Below are 14,052 nucleotides of genomic sequence, written 5' to 3' on the forward strand. Positions count from 1 at the left end.
GCGAAAATCCGTCAAGAAATCTTCGTCACCGGGACTCGTTTCTGTCGTATGTTTGTGGGGCCACCTGCAAGCTGAATAATAGACAGGAAATATTAGCCAGGATTATTGATCATTATTGTTTGATGACGTAGCTCGTAGCTCATTTCAATGCACAAATGAAGGTATACACTACCGCCCAAAAGTATTCGTGTATTCGGAATCTAATTTCATTGACATTGGAATAACTGAGAAAGCCCATTCATTATCTTTTATATTTCATTTGTGGTATTATCGAGCTAAGCTTGAGACACATATTTTCTGTTTCCTGTTGACAATGGGTCAACGCGACCCTTATCAAATTTGAGGACAATGTTTCTGGTTATTTTCGATAGTCTTTTTACTTGTTTTCCTGCTCAAAAAATTCAGTCGCAACTTCCACAATATGCGAAAGTACACAGTTATGGTATTAGCCTGATTGGAAGTGCCTTTCCCCTTTCGACTACGAAAGGATTCTCGAATAGTGCGATGACGTTATTAGAAAAATACTGCTCCGAGTAGATTTTGAAGTTTTTTTAAAAAAGTGATTTTCGTAGGTTACTTTTGGTTGAATATTTGTACGGTAATTCGTTGAAGTTCTGAAATACTTTTGAGCGGTAGTGTATGCCGCGAAGAAGCCCATCGTGCAAAAGTAAGAGATATGCGCGCGTGTTGTACCGCATGTGCATCCCGAGCGTACCTTGTGTGTATTTATTCATTTGATGTGTTTTTTGTATTCTTTTCTTCATCAATCCACCACTCTCGACGATTCTAAACCCGTATGGGTTTCTCGCATCAGGCGTTTGTTGGTGTCGATCGCGCTGCTTCAGTAATGGTATAGTTCACGGCTGTTCAACTTTCCTTAGAGCAAGTATAAACTATCGAGATTCACATACCACCACGTATGACTCACGTCAACGTAATGACAACAAGCCAAGTCTCGTTTCTCTCTCTCTCTCTCTCTCTCTCACTCTTTCCCTTGAGTTTTCCTTTTTCTTCTTTCTTCTTTGCTTCTCCTCTTCTTTTCACGAATACCCACCGCAATGTTACTCCCGGTACGATAATAGACGTCTCCAAGATTTATCGCGCTCATTTGAATTACGGTCTTGTACGAAATTGGATAACTTTCCTTTCGACGCGTCGGCATTTCCAAATTCCATGAGAATCATTTCCCTCCTTATTTTTATACGTATCCGCAAATGATTTATTCAATCAACAAGTAATTATTCTTGAAAATCGATTTATCATTGGAATATAGAGCATTCCTTTGACCTCGCAATTTGCGAGCTTGTAAAAATAGGAAAAAACTTTATACCATTCTCCAATTCAGGAAACCACTTCGATTTGTCAGGCTATTGAAATTTCGAAAGAAGTGATAAAAGTATTCTTCATATTTCACATGTAAACAAACATTTGGATTTTTTTTGAGTATTATAATTTCTGAAATTCGAAAAAATCGTCAAGTATTGTACAAATTCAACCGACACTTGCGAGTCTAAACTTTGTCTCGGTTTTTCGAATAAATACTGGAATTGATTCATTTCTCCGGAGGCAAAAAAAAATATTGAAAAAAGACAAAAAAAAACGAAATTCCTACTCTAACGAATGGGAGTTGCCAAAACGGTTAAAAAACAACAAAAGGAAAAGGTTTATTTTCAATGTTGATAAAGGAATTGTGATTAAGGATTATTGATGAACATCTTGAATTTGAACAATTACTGTTTAGTATATTTGTCGAGCCAGAGAGGCAAGAAACTTAATACGTAACGCGGTCAAAACATATCATCGATCCGAGTTCGTTTCCTCCAACAATCAATTAATGTATACGTACTGAAGTGAAAAAGTTTTACGTGTACACCATACGAGCAATTATCAATCGCTGTCGCTGTGCAGGCAATCAAACGTAGGACCGGATCGATACATTACACGATCCATTTCTGGATAGCCTTGAGATACTATTTCCGTGATGGCTCTGAAATAATAGTATAAAAAATCCATTGAAAAACAGAATTAAAATTTAATCCTGTTGAAAAAATTGTAAATTACTTCTCTCAATTATTATTTCAACGATTTCATCCTCTTTTTGCTTCAATTCAATTTACATCACTGAACATCCATGAATGATATTTTCATGAACAAAATCTAATTTTTTTTTAATCCCCCAATATATTTGAGATTCATAGCCGGAAGTGTGTTCATTGGAAATGTTTATACGAAAAAAATTGGAGTACGACAAATAATTTTGATTAATCCTCAATAAGAAAATTGCGGTTAAGGAATCATTGGAAAAAAAATTGTTTTTATAAAATAAATGTAAGCGAAGTAGTGCAGAAATATTCTATTCTCGAATAAGAATATCCAACGTCGAATTTCAAAGAGTGAATTACTGCAGTGACATTCCGATCGTTACATAATTTTCAATAACTTCAACATCTTCATTCCCAATAACAGAAAAAACAAACGATGAAACAAAACAATCCTTACTTGATCAATTGTCCTTCGGAAGAATCCCACTTGACAGTGCCCGGGTGTGATATTTTGTACTCTAGTAACATTTCCATTTCCTGTCGAAGCCTCTGTAAAGTAAAACCACTATTAATTCTCAAAAATTAGGAAAATTTGAATAATTAAAATAATATTCCGTTGAAATGATTTGTTGCGTCGACACTTTTATAAAAAAGGAAGAAAAATCGTACCTGTATTAGACCAGCGGTTTTGGTTTCACATCGAATGGAGATGGAGTTATTCAGTACGATTTGGCAATATTTTTCTCGAGTTTCTTGTAAAAGAACAAAGAGAATTAGAATATTTTTGTAAATCAGGCGATAGATTTGAGATAACTCGTGGTACCTATCGTGCATTTTGGTGCTGCAAACAGCAATGCAACCCAACTGACACTCGTCGTATCGTGAAGATAAATAGCTGTCGATCGTTGCTTCAAAAAGTACGTGAGATAGGGCGTCGGCATCAAAGGTGCTCTTGCGTTTATGCTGCCTGGATGAATTTTTACGGTGCCATCAGTAGCTGTTTTGATTTTTGGATGTCCTCTTCCGCCATTGAAGTTTCTACAAAAAGAATTCATTTTTTGCAAGAATTCGATGATTTTACTGCGGTTACCTTGTTAACAGATCAATTACAAATTAAATTTTTCCTCATTTACAGTCATCAAAAAACTTCATAACAACAAATTCGAAATTTCTCATTTCGTTTCTTCGTTACGCTGACTTTGGCGTTATTTCGTGTTTTTTTTTTCGGTTCTTGGTGTTTTTGTACGTATCTCAATCCAATCTCAATTCCAAATGACTATACTTACGTAATGGTTGCGATGTTTGGGTATAATCCAGCACAAACGATTGCTTTAATCATCGCCAAGTTTTTGGAATTACGATTGCTATAACTATCGGCCGGATTTTCGCTGTCTAAAAATTTCATCTCGTAGAGGTGACGTGCAAATTGACGTTTCATGTCAGATAAAAGCTTGAGAGTATTCCAAGACAAAAAATACTCGTAACAAAATCTTCGGGATTGTCCACTCGCGTAAGACGACTCGAATCTTTTCAGAGCCTGAGCCAAGGCGATGTGATCGCTGTGATGGCCCAAACCGAGCTCCAGTTTTTTTTTATTCGCTTCGTCCTCTTTGCCGAATGGACAATAAAAAGCATCTTTGAATGTGAGACTCGCTGCAATCGAAAACACCGGATCGACGCAAGAGAATAGCGATGCCCAAATTATCATTTTTCCTAAAACCAAACGAGAAACACTGAATTTTCTTCTTTTTTTCTCACAAATTCGTATCGTGATAAAAAAAAATAGTATTTTTTACCTGTTCTTGGATCAAGCGGTAATTTCGCTAAATGATAACCCAACGGCGTCAAATTCTCGTTGGCGTCAAGAGCGTTCAAAGTTCTGAGTAAATCAAGAGACAATTCAATCGCTCGTGGCTCAGGTGGATCCATAACTTGCGATAAAAATGCTTCGACCTTTCCCAACTGCAGTATTTTGGTTTGCAGAATTACTTGCTCCAGTGGCGTTCTCAACATCTCGGGCGATGGATACTGCTGGAACGTGCGTTCCCTCGCTTTTGAAAACAGATGGTAACATTCGCCGGGCTGAACTCTGCGAATTATTAACAAAAATAATCCAATAAATCGAATATTTTTCCAATTTATTCATCAACCAAGTAGATTTACGCATGTTGTGCTGATGATGTTTTTACCTGCCAGCTCGTCCTCGTCTCTGCTTCGCATTAGCCAATGATATCCACTCTGGCTCGAGAGTTTCGATATTTTTTGTGATGTCGAATCTCGTCAATTTCGTGCGACCGCAATCGATCACATAAACAACATCCTCGATCGTGATCGAGGTTTCAGCGATAGACGTGGCGATAATTATTTTACGTATTCCATCGGGCGGTGGCTTGAATATGAGTTTTTGTTCAACTGTTGGCATTCGCGAATGCAGAGGATATATCACGCATCTATCTGAAATCGAACGAAAGTGGCTCGTTGAAAATTGAAACCCAATCCATCGATTTTTGGATTTACGTTTTCCATAGTGGGAAATCTGATACTGATTATTTTCAAATTGTTTCAAGAAACATCATGTGAAATAAATTTCAATGCGTATTTGTACCTATGGATATATTTTACTTTTGTCGGTTATTCAATTATCGAATGATAAACGTTTGACTTACGCTGTGGAAAGTTTCCGCTTTCTAGTAGCAATTGGGTCAACTTCGTAATGTCCAACATCCCTGGAAGAAAAACTAGAATAGCTCCAGGATCTTTTTCCATACAAATAAACTCAAGTAAAGCTTGCACAAGCTCGAGTGAGAGGTTTTCGCTGTTCGGATTTCTGAGTTCATCGGTAACATATCTTGGATATTTTTTCTGTAACAAAGTTTGCGGAGCATTGTAATATTTGATCAATCACTGCGGATTATCCAGAAAAAAAAAACAGTACAAACCTCCATTTCTAACGCCCGAATTGCTGGTCGTATGAAACTGTCGAATTCATTAACTTGACCTTGAAGATTTTTCATTTTTTTCGACAGTTTTTGTTCCAGCATCGGAAATTTGAAACTGCAGGAAAAATTCAACATCAATTTGTGGACCACGAGTTTTTCTGGTTCTGGCAAAATCAAAGATCCTTACCGAGTCACTTCGAGAACGTCTTCAAGGAAATAATCCTTGACGGGATACGTGAATCCAGGAATATGAATGTTTGGACAAGTGTTGTAATATGACGAAAATCTGTCAGAATTGAGTGTCGCACTCATCAATAACACCTTGAGATCTGGTCGCTGTTTGAAATTTGAAATACATCATGTAAATAAATCGCAAGGAATTTTAGGCAGAAGTTGTTTTGCGTTCAACTTACGGTATTGAAACATGGAAAATTCATACTTATATAGTTTAAAAAATTGATTCAGAAATAAGAATACTGTGCTGACTCTTTGTACGTTGCAAATAAATATTTATCCCTCAATTTTTAAGAATGATCAACGATGAACGAAAATAACCATGATATCTGTACTCTACTACAAAAGATGTTATGTTTGTTCGTAAAAAGAGAACAGGAAATTCAAAGAAATTACTTCAATCATTCAATCATTGAGCAACTTCCTTGTAACATACCTTGGGAATGATTTGTTTTAGGAGCGTAATAATAAAATCACTCTCAGTATTTCTTTCGTGGATTTCATCCAAGATAACATGAGAAAAATCACGCAACGCAGGATCAGATTGCATATATTGGAGCAAAAGTCCCGTCGTACAAAAAAGTATGCTTCCACAATCTCGTGTGGGAATTCTATGAAAAACAAAGTACAAGAAACACATTGTTAAGAGAAAAACAAACTTGAAATTCGAAAAACCAGAGGAGGTATGGAACAATCAAAAAAATTATTGCTTTACATACTTTTCAAGCCGAATCTGATAACCAACAGATTTTCCAAGTGGCTCTGTTCTCTCTGCAGCAACTCTTTCTGCAACTGATACTGCAGATATTCTTCGAGGCTGAGTACATACGATTTTGGTAATGCTACCATTGCCTCTTTCTATGGCATCATCGAGAATAAATTGTGCAACTTGGGTTGTTTTTCCACAACCTGGCGTTTTCAAAAAAATGTAAGTTAACAATCAACGTTCAAATTGATAATTGATCCATGTATGTTTTCTTTTGTTATTTCAAATATTTCTTTTCGATGATATTTTAAGTGTGGCTTCTATGAGATAGTATTACACTTGATAACGTTGGATAAAAAAATATTCAAATTCCTTTTTCTTGAGAATTATCACCATAGAATTAAATCAAACGTTTTAGATGCATTTGGAACGGCAAAAATTTCAACAACGTTTCTGGAAGCTCTTGGTGCAGTTTGTGTATTGTGCAAAGCATGATAATCTTGTATATTTTAGCATAAAATTCATGTTAATTAGATGCAAATGTCATGAAGAATAAATAGTCAAAACTCACCAGTCTCTCCACTGATGACAACAACTTGATTTTCAGCAACCAAATCAAGAATGGCGTGTCTCATATTGAACGCAGGCAATTTATTTCTAAACTGCAACATATTTTCATAGCTTTTGGAATTCTTCCTCTCTCTGTGTTCATCCATAAGTTTCTCATCCATGCGTGGATTCCGATTGAGTTTCGATTCGACTAGAAGAGCTTTGGAAAGATTTTGTTGTATGTTGCCAGAAATAATTTCTATGAATTTCCTTTTGAATTGCGAGTCTCCGATATGAGTATATTTAGCTCCTATACTATCATCTGCATCAAAAGTTTCATTATTTTCTAATTGTGGTGCGCACTGCGGCTTGGTTTTCTCGAGCATTCGTTCCACGGTTTCGTGAATCTCAGGATCTAATTTCATGCCACAAAATTCTTCCTCTTTTTTTCGTAGATTTGCTGCTTTTTTTTTGTTTTGATCTCTATAATAAAGACCAATTGCTTTTCCTTTCAAATGAGGGGGATGACTTCCGCCCCTTCCTCTTCCTCTTGAGGGACCATCGAAACTACTTTGTTCTGCTGACACTTCATAATTTCTTCCTCCTCTATTGTGATGTCCGCGCTGAGAACTGCCTCCTGTAAATTTGATTTCAAAATCATTATTAAACTACTATCCAATTAAAAATGGTTTTAAAATAATTAAAAAAATATTTAATACAAAGTTCAAAGTTGAACAATTTTCATATCTCTACATTCTCACTTCAACATATGATGCTGAAGTTTCCAACGTTGGAGTCCAACGAAATGATCTAAAAATTTGTTCAATAATTCCAGCAATTCTCCAATTTATTTCCTGCCGAATTTATATTTCGTAGTTTTTCAATCTACACAATTATGATTCGTGAAATAAAAAACTGATGGATGTATCATTTTGTTTTCATTCATTTCGTTGGACTCCACCGTTGGAAACTTCAGCGTCGTCTTCAACATCCTGTTTCTTGTTTTATTACTGATAATCTTTCTTCATATTATTTCAATGGAGAACTTTTTAGAAAAAAGTATATAGGTTAGAGAAAACAAATGAAAAAGTTTTAAAATTATTCAGACATTTCTGAAAAACAAAAGAATGAGTTTCAAATTCAGTTATTTTTTATAGTAAAACGAAAATAAGTTTTTTAAATTAAAAGAAAAACCGTCAAAAAACACCCCAATATAGACAACTATGAACAATTATTCGGTATACTTGAATTGGCAAAAAAAACTTTTTTTTGGGTAACAAAATGTTGAGATATTTCGTGAACAAACATAATTCATAATCAGAATAATTGGGACCTTATGTATTTGTTGACACTGAAAATTTCGGAAATTGAATGGAATAGGATTTCTTGGAGTTTACCATAATATTAAAGAATTGCAAATACACGAAAAAATTAATCGATTGTGAATGTTGAGGTTATGCATTCCCATAATGGTTCTTGACTTACCATGGCGACCTCGTCTTGCACTGAAAGTATATCCATACTCTCCGTAATCAGTCATAATACTGTTCTGTTCTAAGAAATTAATTCACTAATTATTTAAATTTCGTATATAACTAATTTCATTGTACATTTATTGAGAAAAAATCAGTACTGTCAAAATTGATCAAAACAATCGAGATCGAGGCTCGTCGTGTGCTTTGCTTAGTAAAGTTTTACGGCTATAGTCAAACGACCAACTCCTGGGCAAATAAATAATAAATCCATGCTTTCTATAAAGCTAAATAATGAATTCTTGAATCGATGCTTCGTCAATTTCGTTTTCATAAAAATATATTTATTCAAAACCACAAATAATTTTACGGCCACTTTGTTAATATTTATCACACTATTTAGTTGCATTGTAGATTAGCATTTGCGCCCGGAAGTGGAGGGTTCGGTGAGGTTTCGCCGTTTCGCTGAGAGCGCGTCTACGTCTTTTTCCTGTTCGTTTGTCGAGTGTACAAGAACAATACCAAAATGGTAAGATCGGTTATCGTGTTTTATATCGATAATCACTGTGCGAAATCTATCAAATTGTAATTTTACCGTTATCTTTATCAATTGTGCACAGTTTTATTATCATATTTCCGTAATTGCATCGTAATTAGTGTGATTGACTCGTGACACGGAAAATTTTGAGGTTGTGTTTGCCTCAAATTTTCCAAGCAATGTTTCGACGTTTTTTTGTGCATTATTTGCAAGGTTTATCAGTGCTATTAAAGACCAAACTGAGAAGAATAGATATTGGAAATATCGTTTTAATCAGTGAATAGTGAAATAACGTTCTTAACAAAAATCAGTCTTCGAGGTTATGCGATGCGAACGACACAAACAAACGTCGATATTGAGTTCTCTTTTAAACAATAGTCATTTTCTCAATAAAATTCGTTTTTTGTTATCCCCAAAGCCTATTTTCATTTACATTTACATCATTCTAAAAAGTATTTTGAATTTGTCAGGCCAAGCGTACCAAAAAGGTTGGAATCACTGGAAAGTATGGGACCCGTTATGGTGCTTCCCTTCGTAAAATGGTCAAAAAGATGGAAATCACCCAACACAGCAAGTACACTTGCACGTTTTGTGGAAAGGTAAATATTCATTATTCACGATTTCATTCAAATGTAAATATTTGGGCATATTTATTGAATACATGAGCAATTATCTGATCTTAGACATAACTTGATACGATTTTCATAGAATATTAGAAGAGACTCAAATTTCATTTGAAATTAAGCGGACAAAAGTAGCTGATCACACATCAAAAAGATTGTTGATGATTCCCAATATTTTTCAACACAATTAAGTATTGAAAAATGGAATACTAATGGCCTACATTTTTTCAGGATGCCATGAAGCGAAGCGTAGTTGGAATTTGGTCCTGCAAACGATGCAAAAGAACCGTTGCAGGTGGCGCTTGGGTATACTCCACGACAGCAGCCGCTTCAGTCAGATCTGCAGTCCGTCGATTGCGCGAAGTTAAGGAACAGTAAATCTACAAAATAAACTTGTTTTTCAAGTATCTACTTTGTGTCAAATTTCTTCAAAACAAAAGCCTTCAATTTCTATTATCATCAGTTTTCAAGTTTTTCTATGAAACTAATTTCTTTAAACACAATTTTTCCTTTTCCGTTAGATCTGAGAATTTTTTCCAATTTTATTACCTCATACTTCAATGACAAAATATTCCAGAACAGATCAACCACTGTTAACAGATTTGAGAATATTCTGGAAAGTCCAGGTCAAATTTCCTCAGTTTCGTACAGAACGTTTATTCATTTTTTTCTTTACTCCTTTCTATTTAATTTAATGCAATTGCATTTTGTTCTAAGAATTTCCTTCAAATTGAAGTTCACCACATATCCCAGAAAGTTCCCAAAATGAATTGTTCCATTATCGTTGAAAGTTTCTTTGAAAACTATTGCATTCAATGATTTTAGATAATTTGATTTTCCTTTTCAATGAAATTTGAAGATAAGGAATGATTGGAGTGGATAAAATAAGAAATCTCGTACAAATTAGTAACAAATACCTGTATTGATGGATATATCATAGTTCTACAAGCAAGATAGAACAATTCTCAATATGGATATATTGGAATTGTGCCACAAAATATTTGGAATGGAAGAAGATATTTCGTTTTAATTGGAACGTATGATGTTGCATTTTTTCTCACATATTGTTTTAACATGATAATTCAATCAAAAACAATGAGGACACAATACTGTCAAAGTCTTAATAATGTGACATGAAAAATCCTGTGGCATAGAAACATTTGTATTGACCAACAATTAAGAATCGTGGAAGAACTATATAAAACGATTATCTGCAAAAAATAACTTTGTTTTTGAAAGTACGATAGTTTACTGAATTTTTTTTCATTCATTATTCAGCAAACTTCCCTTGCGAACCGTCACAATACTTAAATTTTTTATGATATAATCTCTGAGATTACTGTACAATTCTCGCAGCACGAGACAAACACGTTTCTTTTTCATTTTATTTTACTTTTTATCTTTGTTAACTTAATCTCTTTTTTGCTTAATCTACATCGTAATTCAACCGAAAGTCATATTCAATCACAAAGCTGGAAAATTGAACCTCATCTGTACACTTAATCCTACTTCGATAAATTATTTCTAATATTTTACCGCTATTAGAGATTAAGGTGAAATGACACACCGACCGAGCCATGATGTTTATGTGACAATTGCTCAGATTGCTTGAGTCACAGATCCTAAGCTTCTGCTGAACAGATTTTTTGAGAACAAGGTAAGAATGAATTTTCCCTTCTGGCTAAAGAACAGCACGAAGCGTATCTTTTTATTTCCTGCAATGCTGAATCTTCTCGAAAGAAACTTGGACCGACCGAACAGCTGCTTCATGTGTCATTTCGTCTTAAAGGAGAATTAACATACACCGCACAACACTCAGAGGCACATCTGGGTTGTTAAAGTTAGCCAGAAAATTTCTTCATTACTATTTTCATAATTGTTCTCTTCACCCCTTGATCACTCCGACGGTTGAATTGTATGCGTAAGCAGGTGAATTAAAAAATCACTTATTATTTTAAGACGCAAAGTCGACGTTTGCATCTTTGGAATGCAACAAATATTATTTTTTCTTCCCTACAATTCTTTTTTCAAATTAATCTGAAATGAAAGAACCGATTTGCGAAAAAATGTGACTATTTTCGAAGTGTAGTTTTGATACAAAGTGAAAATTTTACTGAGTTCCAAAGGTGGAAAATTTTTTGTCTCTAATCACAAAAAAATACGGCTGAGCCATAAGGTGTGCAAAACCATATAAAAATATAAGTTAAAATATTAAATTTCGCCGAAACTTTCAAGAATTTCGCAATATTTATTTTTCAAATGTCATGAAGCATCTCATAGAAAAAATAAATTTGAACTTTAGAAAAAATGACATTGTCAATTTCCCTTTGACAATACTTCAAAAAACTATGAACGACAAAATTCGAAATCAGCGAAATCTCTCTCGCACTCACGCAAATGATAGATCACCTTAAGTTCAAAAGCTTGAAATTATATATCGTCACTAACCACTCTATTAACGAATATAAAATAGAGCAACTCTGAGAAAGAAACTTTATCCCCAAACGCGACAAGCGAATTCACATTTAATCAAAATTGTTTGATACTCGAAAACAAATCGAAGAAGCAAAGTTCTCAATTCATTCGACTTTTATTTTGTTTCCCTAGCTATGAACGATGTGTCTTACATTCATAAATCAATTCGAGAGCTGTACAAAAATAAATACTGCAATTCTAAACGAAATAGAGACGATTATACAATTGTACCATCACCATAATTACGAATTTCATTCATTTCTTTAAATGCATTATTATCAGAGCTAATATAAAATAGATAAAATGTTATTTTGTTGACGGAATAGAAAATCGATAAACAGTTACATGAATTGGGTTGCAAGTGACATCCACAAAATTACATTCTCACATTTCGGATGCCATAAAGTCCTGTTCCAAATGAAACGTGCACAAGATTAATTTTGAAAATAAAAACGCAACAAACAAATACAGTTCGAACGAAGTGAGGAAGAACGCAAGATTTTTCGTACAACATCAGTGAATCGAGATACATAAGAACAGTCTTCTTTAAAAACGAGGTATAAATCCGTATTCGTTTAAAATGACAATTTTTATATTTTTTTTTTCCTAACCAGTCAACTGGCGTAAACACAACAAGTTTCAAGAAGATGGCTCAGTCATTCGGTCAATAAAGATTCCGCTACGCATTTTTCTCTGCTACAATTCAATTTGTAGAAAAAACGAGTTTTACATTGTCCTTGTTTGAATAAACACCGAAATGTTACTTCCCTTTTTACCCACAATATCGAATATAAATGAAAATTGCTTGTCAGCAATTTCTCCACGCATAGCTCTACCGACTGATAAACTACTCCAGATTTTTGTTTTGAGATTGGCAGGAGGATAATAATTTTAACAAGTTGTCTTGTTTCTTTATTGAAATCTCAACTGAAGAACTACAAATGCAAATTCAGCGTTGAAATTTCGTACGAATTTGAGGAGAAAGGATATTTGTTTAACGTGTTTTTATCAACACGTTATTGGCGAATTGCCACATTTGGCGCGAAAATCGCTTGAATGTTTTCAGCAGTCGACTGGTTAACGGGATGAAGCGAGGAACTATTTAGAGTAAAACAGTATAAAAACAATCAGTGCTCGTTTCCCATATCAGCTAACAGATTGTACAATGTAAGTCATGTATATATATATAGATATCCTATTTAAGTAAAACCCATCTCAGTTCGCATTCGAAAATGATAAAAGCCTCGATTTCGCAAAACCCGAAGAAGGAAGATGCGCACGAGACTCAACAATGACGAGCGAGTTGAAATATCGTGAAGAAAGAAGCACCGACGCGCGCAGAGGAAAGATGAAAAAAGAACAATAAAATTGTCATCGTCATTGCACGCATTCCCCAAACGATAATGTACATATGTTGTCAATCAATTATCGCTCAATGTCAACAATTATTTATTCATAACAGTAGATTTGTTTTTGTTTTCTTGATATGCTTCATCTACTATTCAGCAGCGAATATGCTAACTTAATTATTAGTTTGTTCTCAATCATTTCAATTTTTGTATTAAACTGCAATCGATAAAACATTTGCTCACTCATTCGCACGCACAATTGTTTCTCCCGTTATCTTTCAAGTGCAATTAACAAGGCGAGATATCGTTTGTTGCTTTTACAGGGCGTATTTCGTCGACGTTTATACCAGCAATTAATGAGACGAAGGTGAAAACGTTTAACGAACGACCGTTTCAGACCAGAATGAAAAAAGTTGTTTTTCCTCGCAAGTCAGAAGCTGAAACACTTTCATCCGAGATGTTATGCATAAAATCATTTATCTTACAAATATTAATTCGCCTCAATAAACTCACTCTGTATCTATGCGTGTCTATATATGTTTAAAAAAAATAGCAGTTTATGCTCGATTCTAGAAAAGCCTGATGCTGCTGCTAAAGAAAGAGGAAAATGGATTTGGATACACCACGATTTCACTCATTCTCAAAAATCCTCGGTCATTCATAATCGAAGTTCATTTGATTGCCCTTCCGATCTTCCGTCGTTTTCTTCCTTCTTTTTCAGTCCCACATCGTTGATTCCATATTCTCCATGATTTTCAAACTTTTTCTTCTTCTCACAAAGATTCAGAGAAAACTTTCGTTAAGTATGTCCTCTCTTACTCTCTCTCTCTCTCTCTCTCTCTCTCTCTCTCTCTCTCTCTCAAGAGTCCAAGTTCTTATCAGTATTTGATAAATATATCAACAAGTATCGCGAGCTATTATAATCGCTGTGTTGTGCCCGCTATTAGCTAGCTTGCCACTTAAATTTGCTCTGCATTATCCACTTTTGGCCAACATTATGAGGATCGCACTCTGCTAATATCGGCTGCGCTGAATCACCGGGTCGAGGTACCGATAAACAGTGACCCGTATTCATGTGTCTTATCATCTTCATCTGCAATTACATAAACATTCGTTAAAATCTTA

At 34.7% G+C, this 14,052-nt stretch overlaps 3 protein-coding genes across 5 annotated transcripts in view; 1 reads left to right on the forward strand and 2 right to left on the reverse strand.

Moving 5' to 3' along the window:
- Positions 1-1,721: 1,721 nt before the first annotated feature.
- Rhau (RHAU helicase) lies at positions 1,722-8,171 on the reverse strand. Of its 2 annotated transcripts, XM_043420791.1 has the most exons (15): positions 8,104-8,171; positions 7,956-8,024; positions 6,493-7,107; positions 5,935-6,124; positions 5,652-5,826; positions 5,169-5,317; positions 4,982-5,096; positions 4,709-4,904; positions 4,232-4,496; positions 3,839-4,131; positions 3,329-3,755; positions 2,866-3,080; positions 2,712-2,794; positions 2,500-2,591; positions 1,722-1,987 (listed from the first exon to the last, which is right to left on the reverse strand). In XM_043420791.1, the coding sequence occupies exons 2-15, from the start codon at positions 8,008-8,010 to the stop codon at positions 1,888-1,890; spliced, it is 2,970 nt and encodes a 989-aa protein (XP_043276726.1). In that variant the 5' UTR covers positions 8,011-8,024; positions 8,104-8,171; the 3' UTR covers positions 1,722-1,887. The 2 variants fall into 2 exon arrangements, with proteins under 2 accessions (XP_043276726.1, XP_043276725.1); XM_043420790.1 differs by having other exon boundaries at positions 7,956-8,158.
- A 174-nt stretch (positions 8,172-8,345) lies between these two features.
- RpL37A (ribosomal protein L37A) lies at positions 8,346-9,510 on the forward strand. The gene is made up of 3 exons (XM_043420794.1): positions 8,346-8,471; positions 8,951-9,079; positions 9,335-9,510. Exons 1-3 carry the CDS (start codon positions 8,469-8,471, stop codon positions 9,479-9,481), a joined length of 279 nt encoding a protein of 92 aa, XP_043276729.1. The 5' UTR covers positions 8,346-8,468; the 3' UTR covers positions 9,482-9,510.
- A 496-nt stretch (positions 9,511-10,006) lies between these two features.
- Positions 10,007-14,052, reverse strand: part of Pgant5 (polypeptide N-acetylgalactosaminyltransferase 5) — a 35,530-nt gene continuing 31,484 nt past the window's right edge. For both annotated transcript variants that reach the window (XM_043420793.1, XM_043420792.1), the window contains exon 8: positions 10,007-14,020. In XM_043420793.1, coding sequence (XP_043276728.1) covers positions 13,871-14,020 — 150 coding nt within the window. In that variant the 3' untranslated portion in view covers positions 10,007-13,870. The remainder of the gene's footprint in view (positions 14,021-14,052) is intronic.

Source organism: Venturia canescens, chromosome 5 (assembly GCF_019457755.1).
Source record: "Venturia canescens isolate UGA chromosome 5, ASM1945775v1, whole genome shotgun sequence".
NCBI lineage: Eukaryota > Metazoa > Arthropoda > Insecta > Hymenoptera > Ichneumonidae > Venturia > Venturia canescens.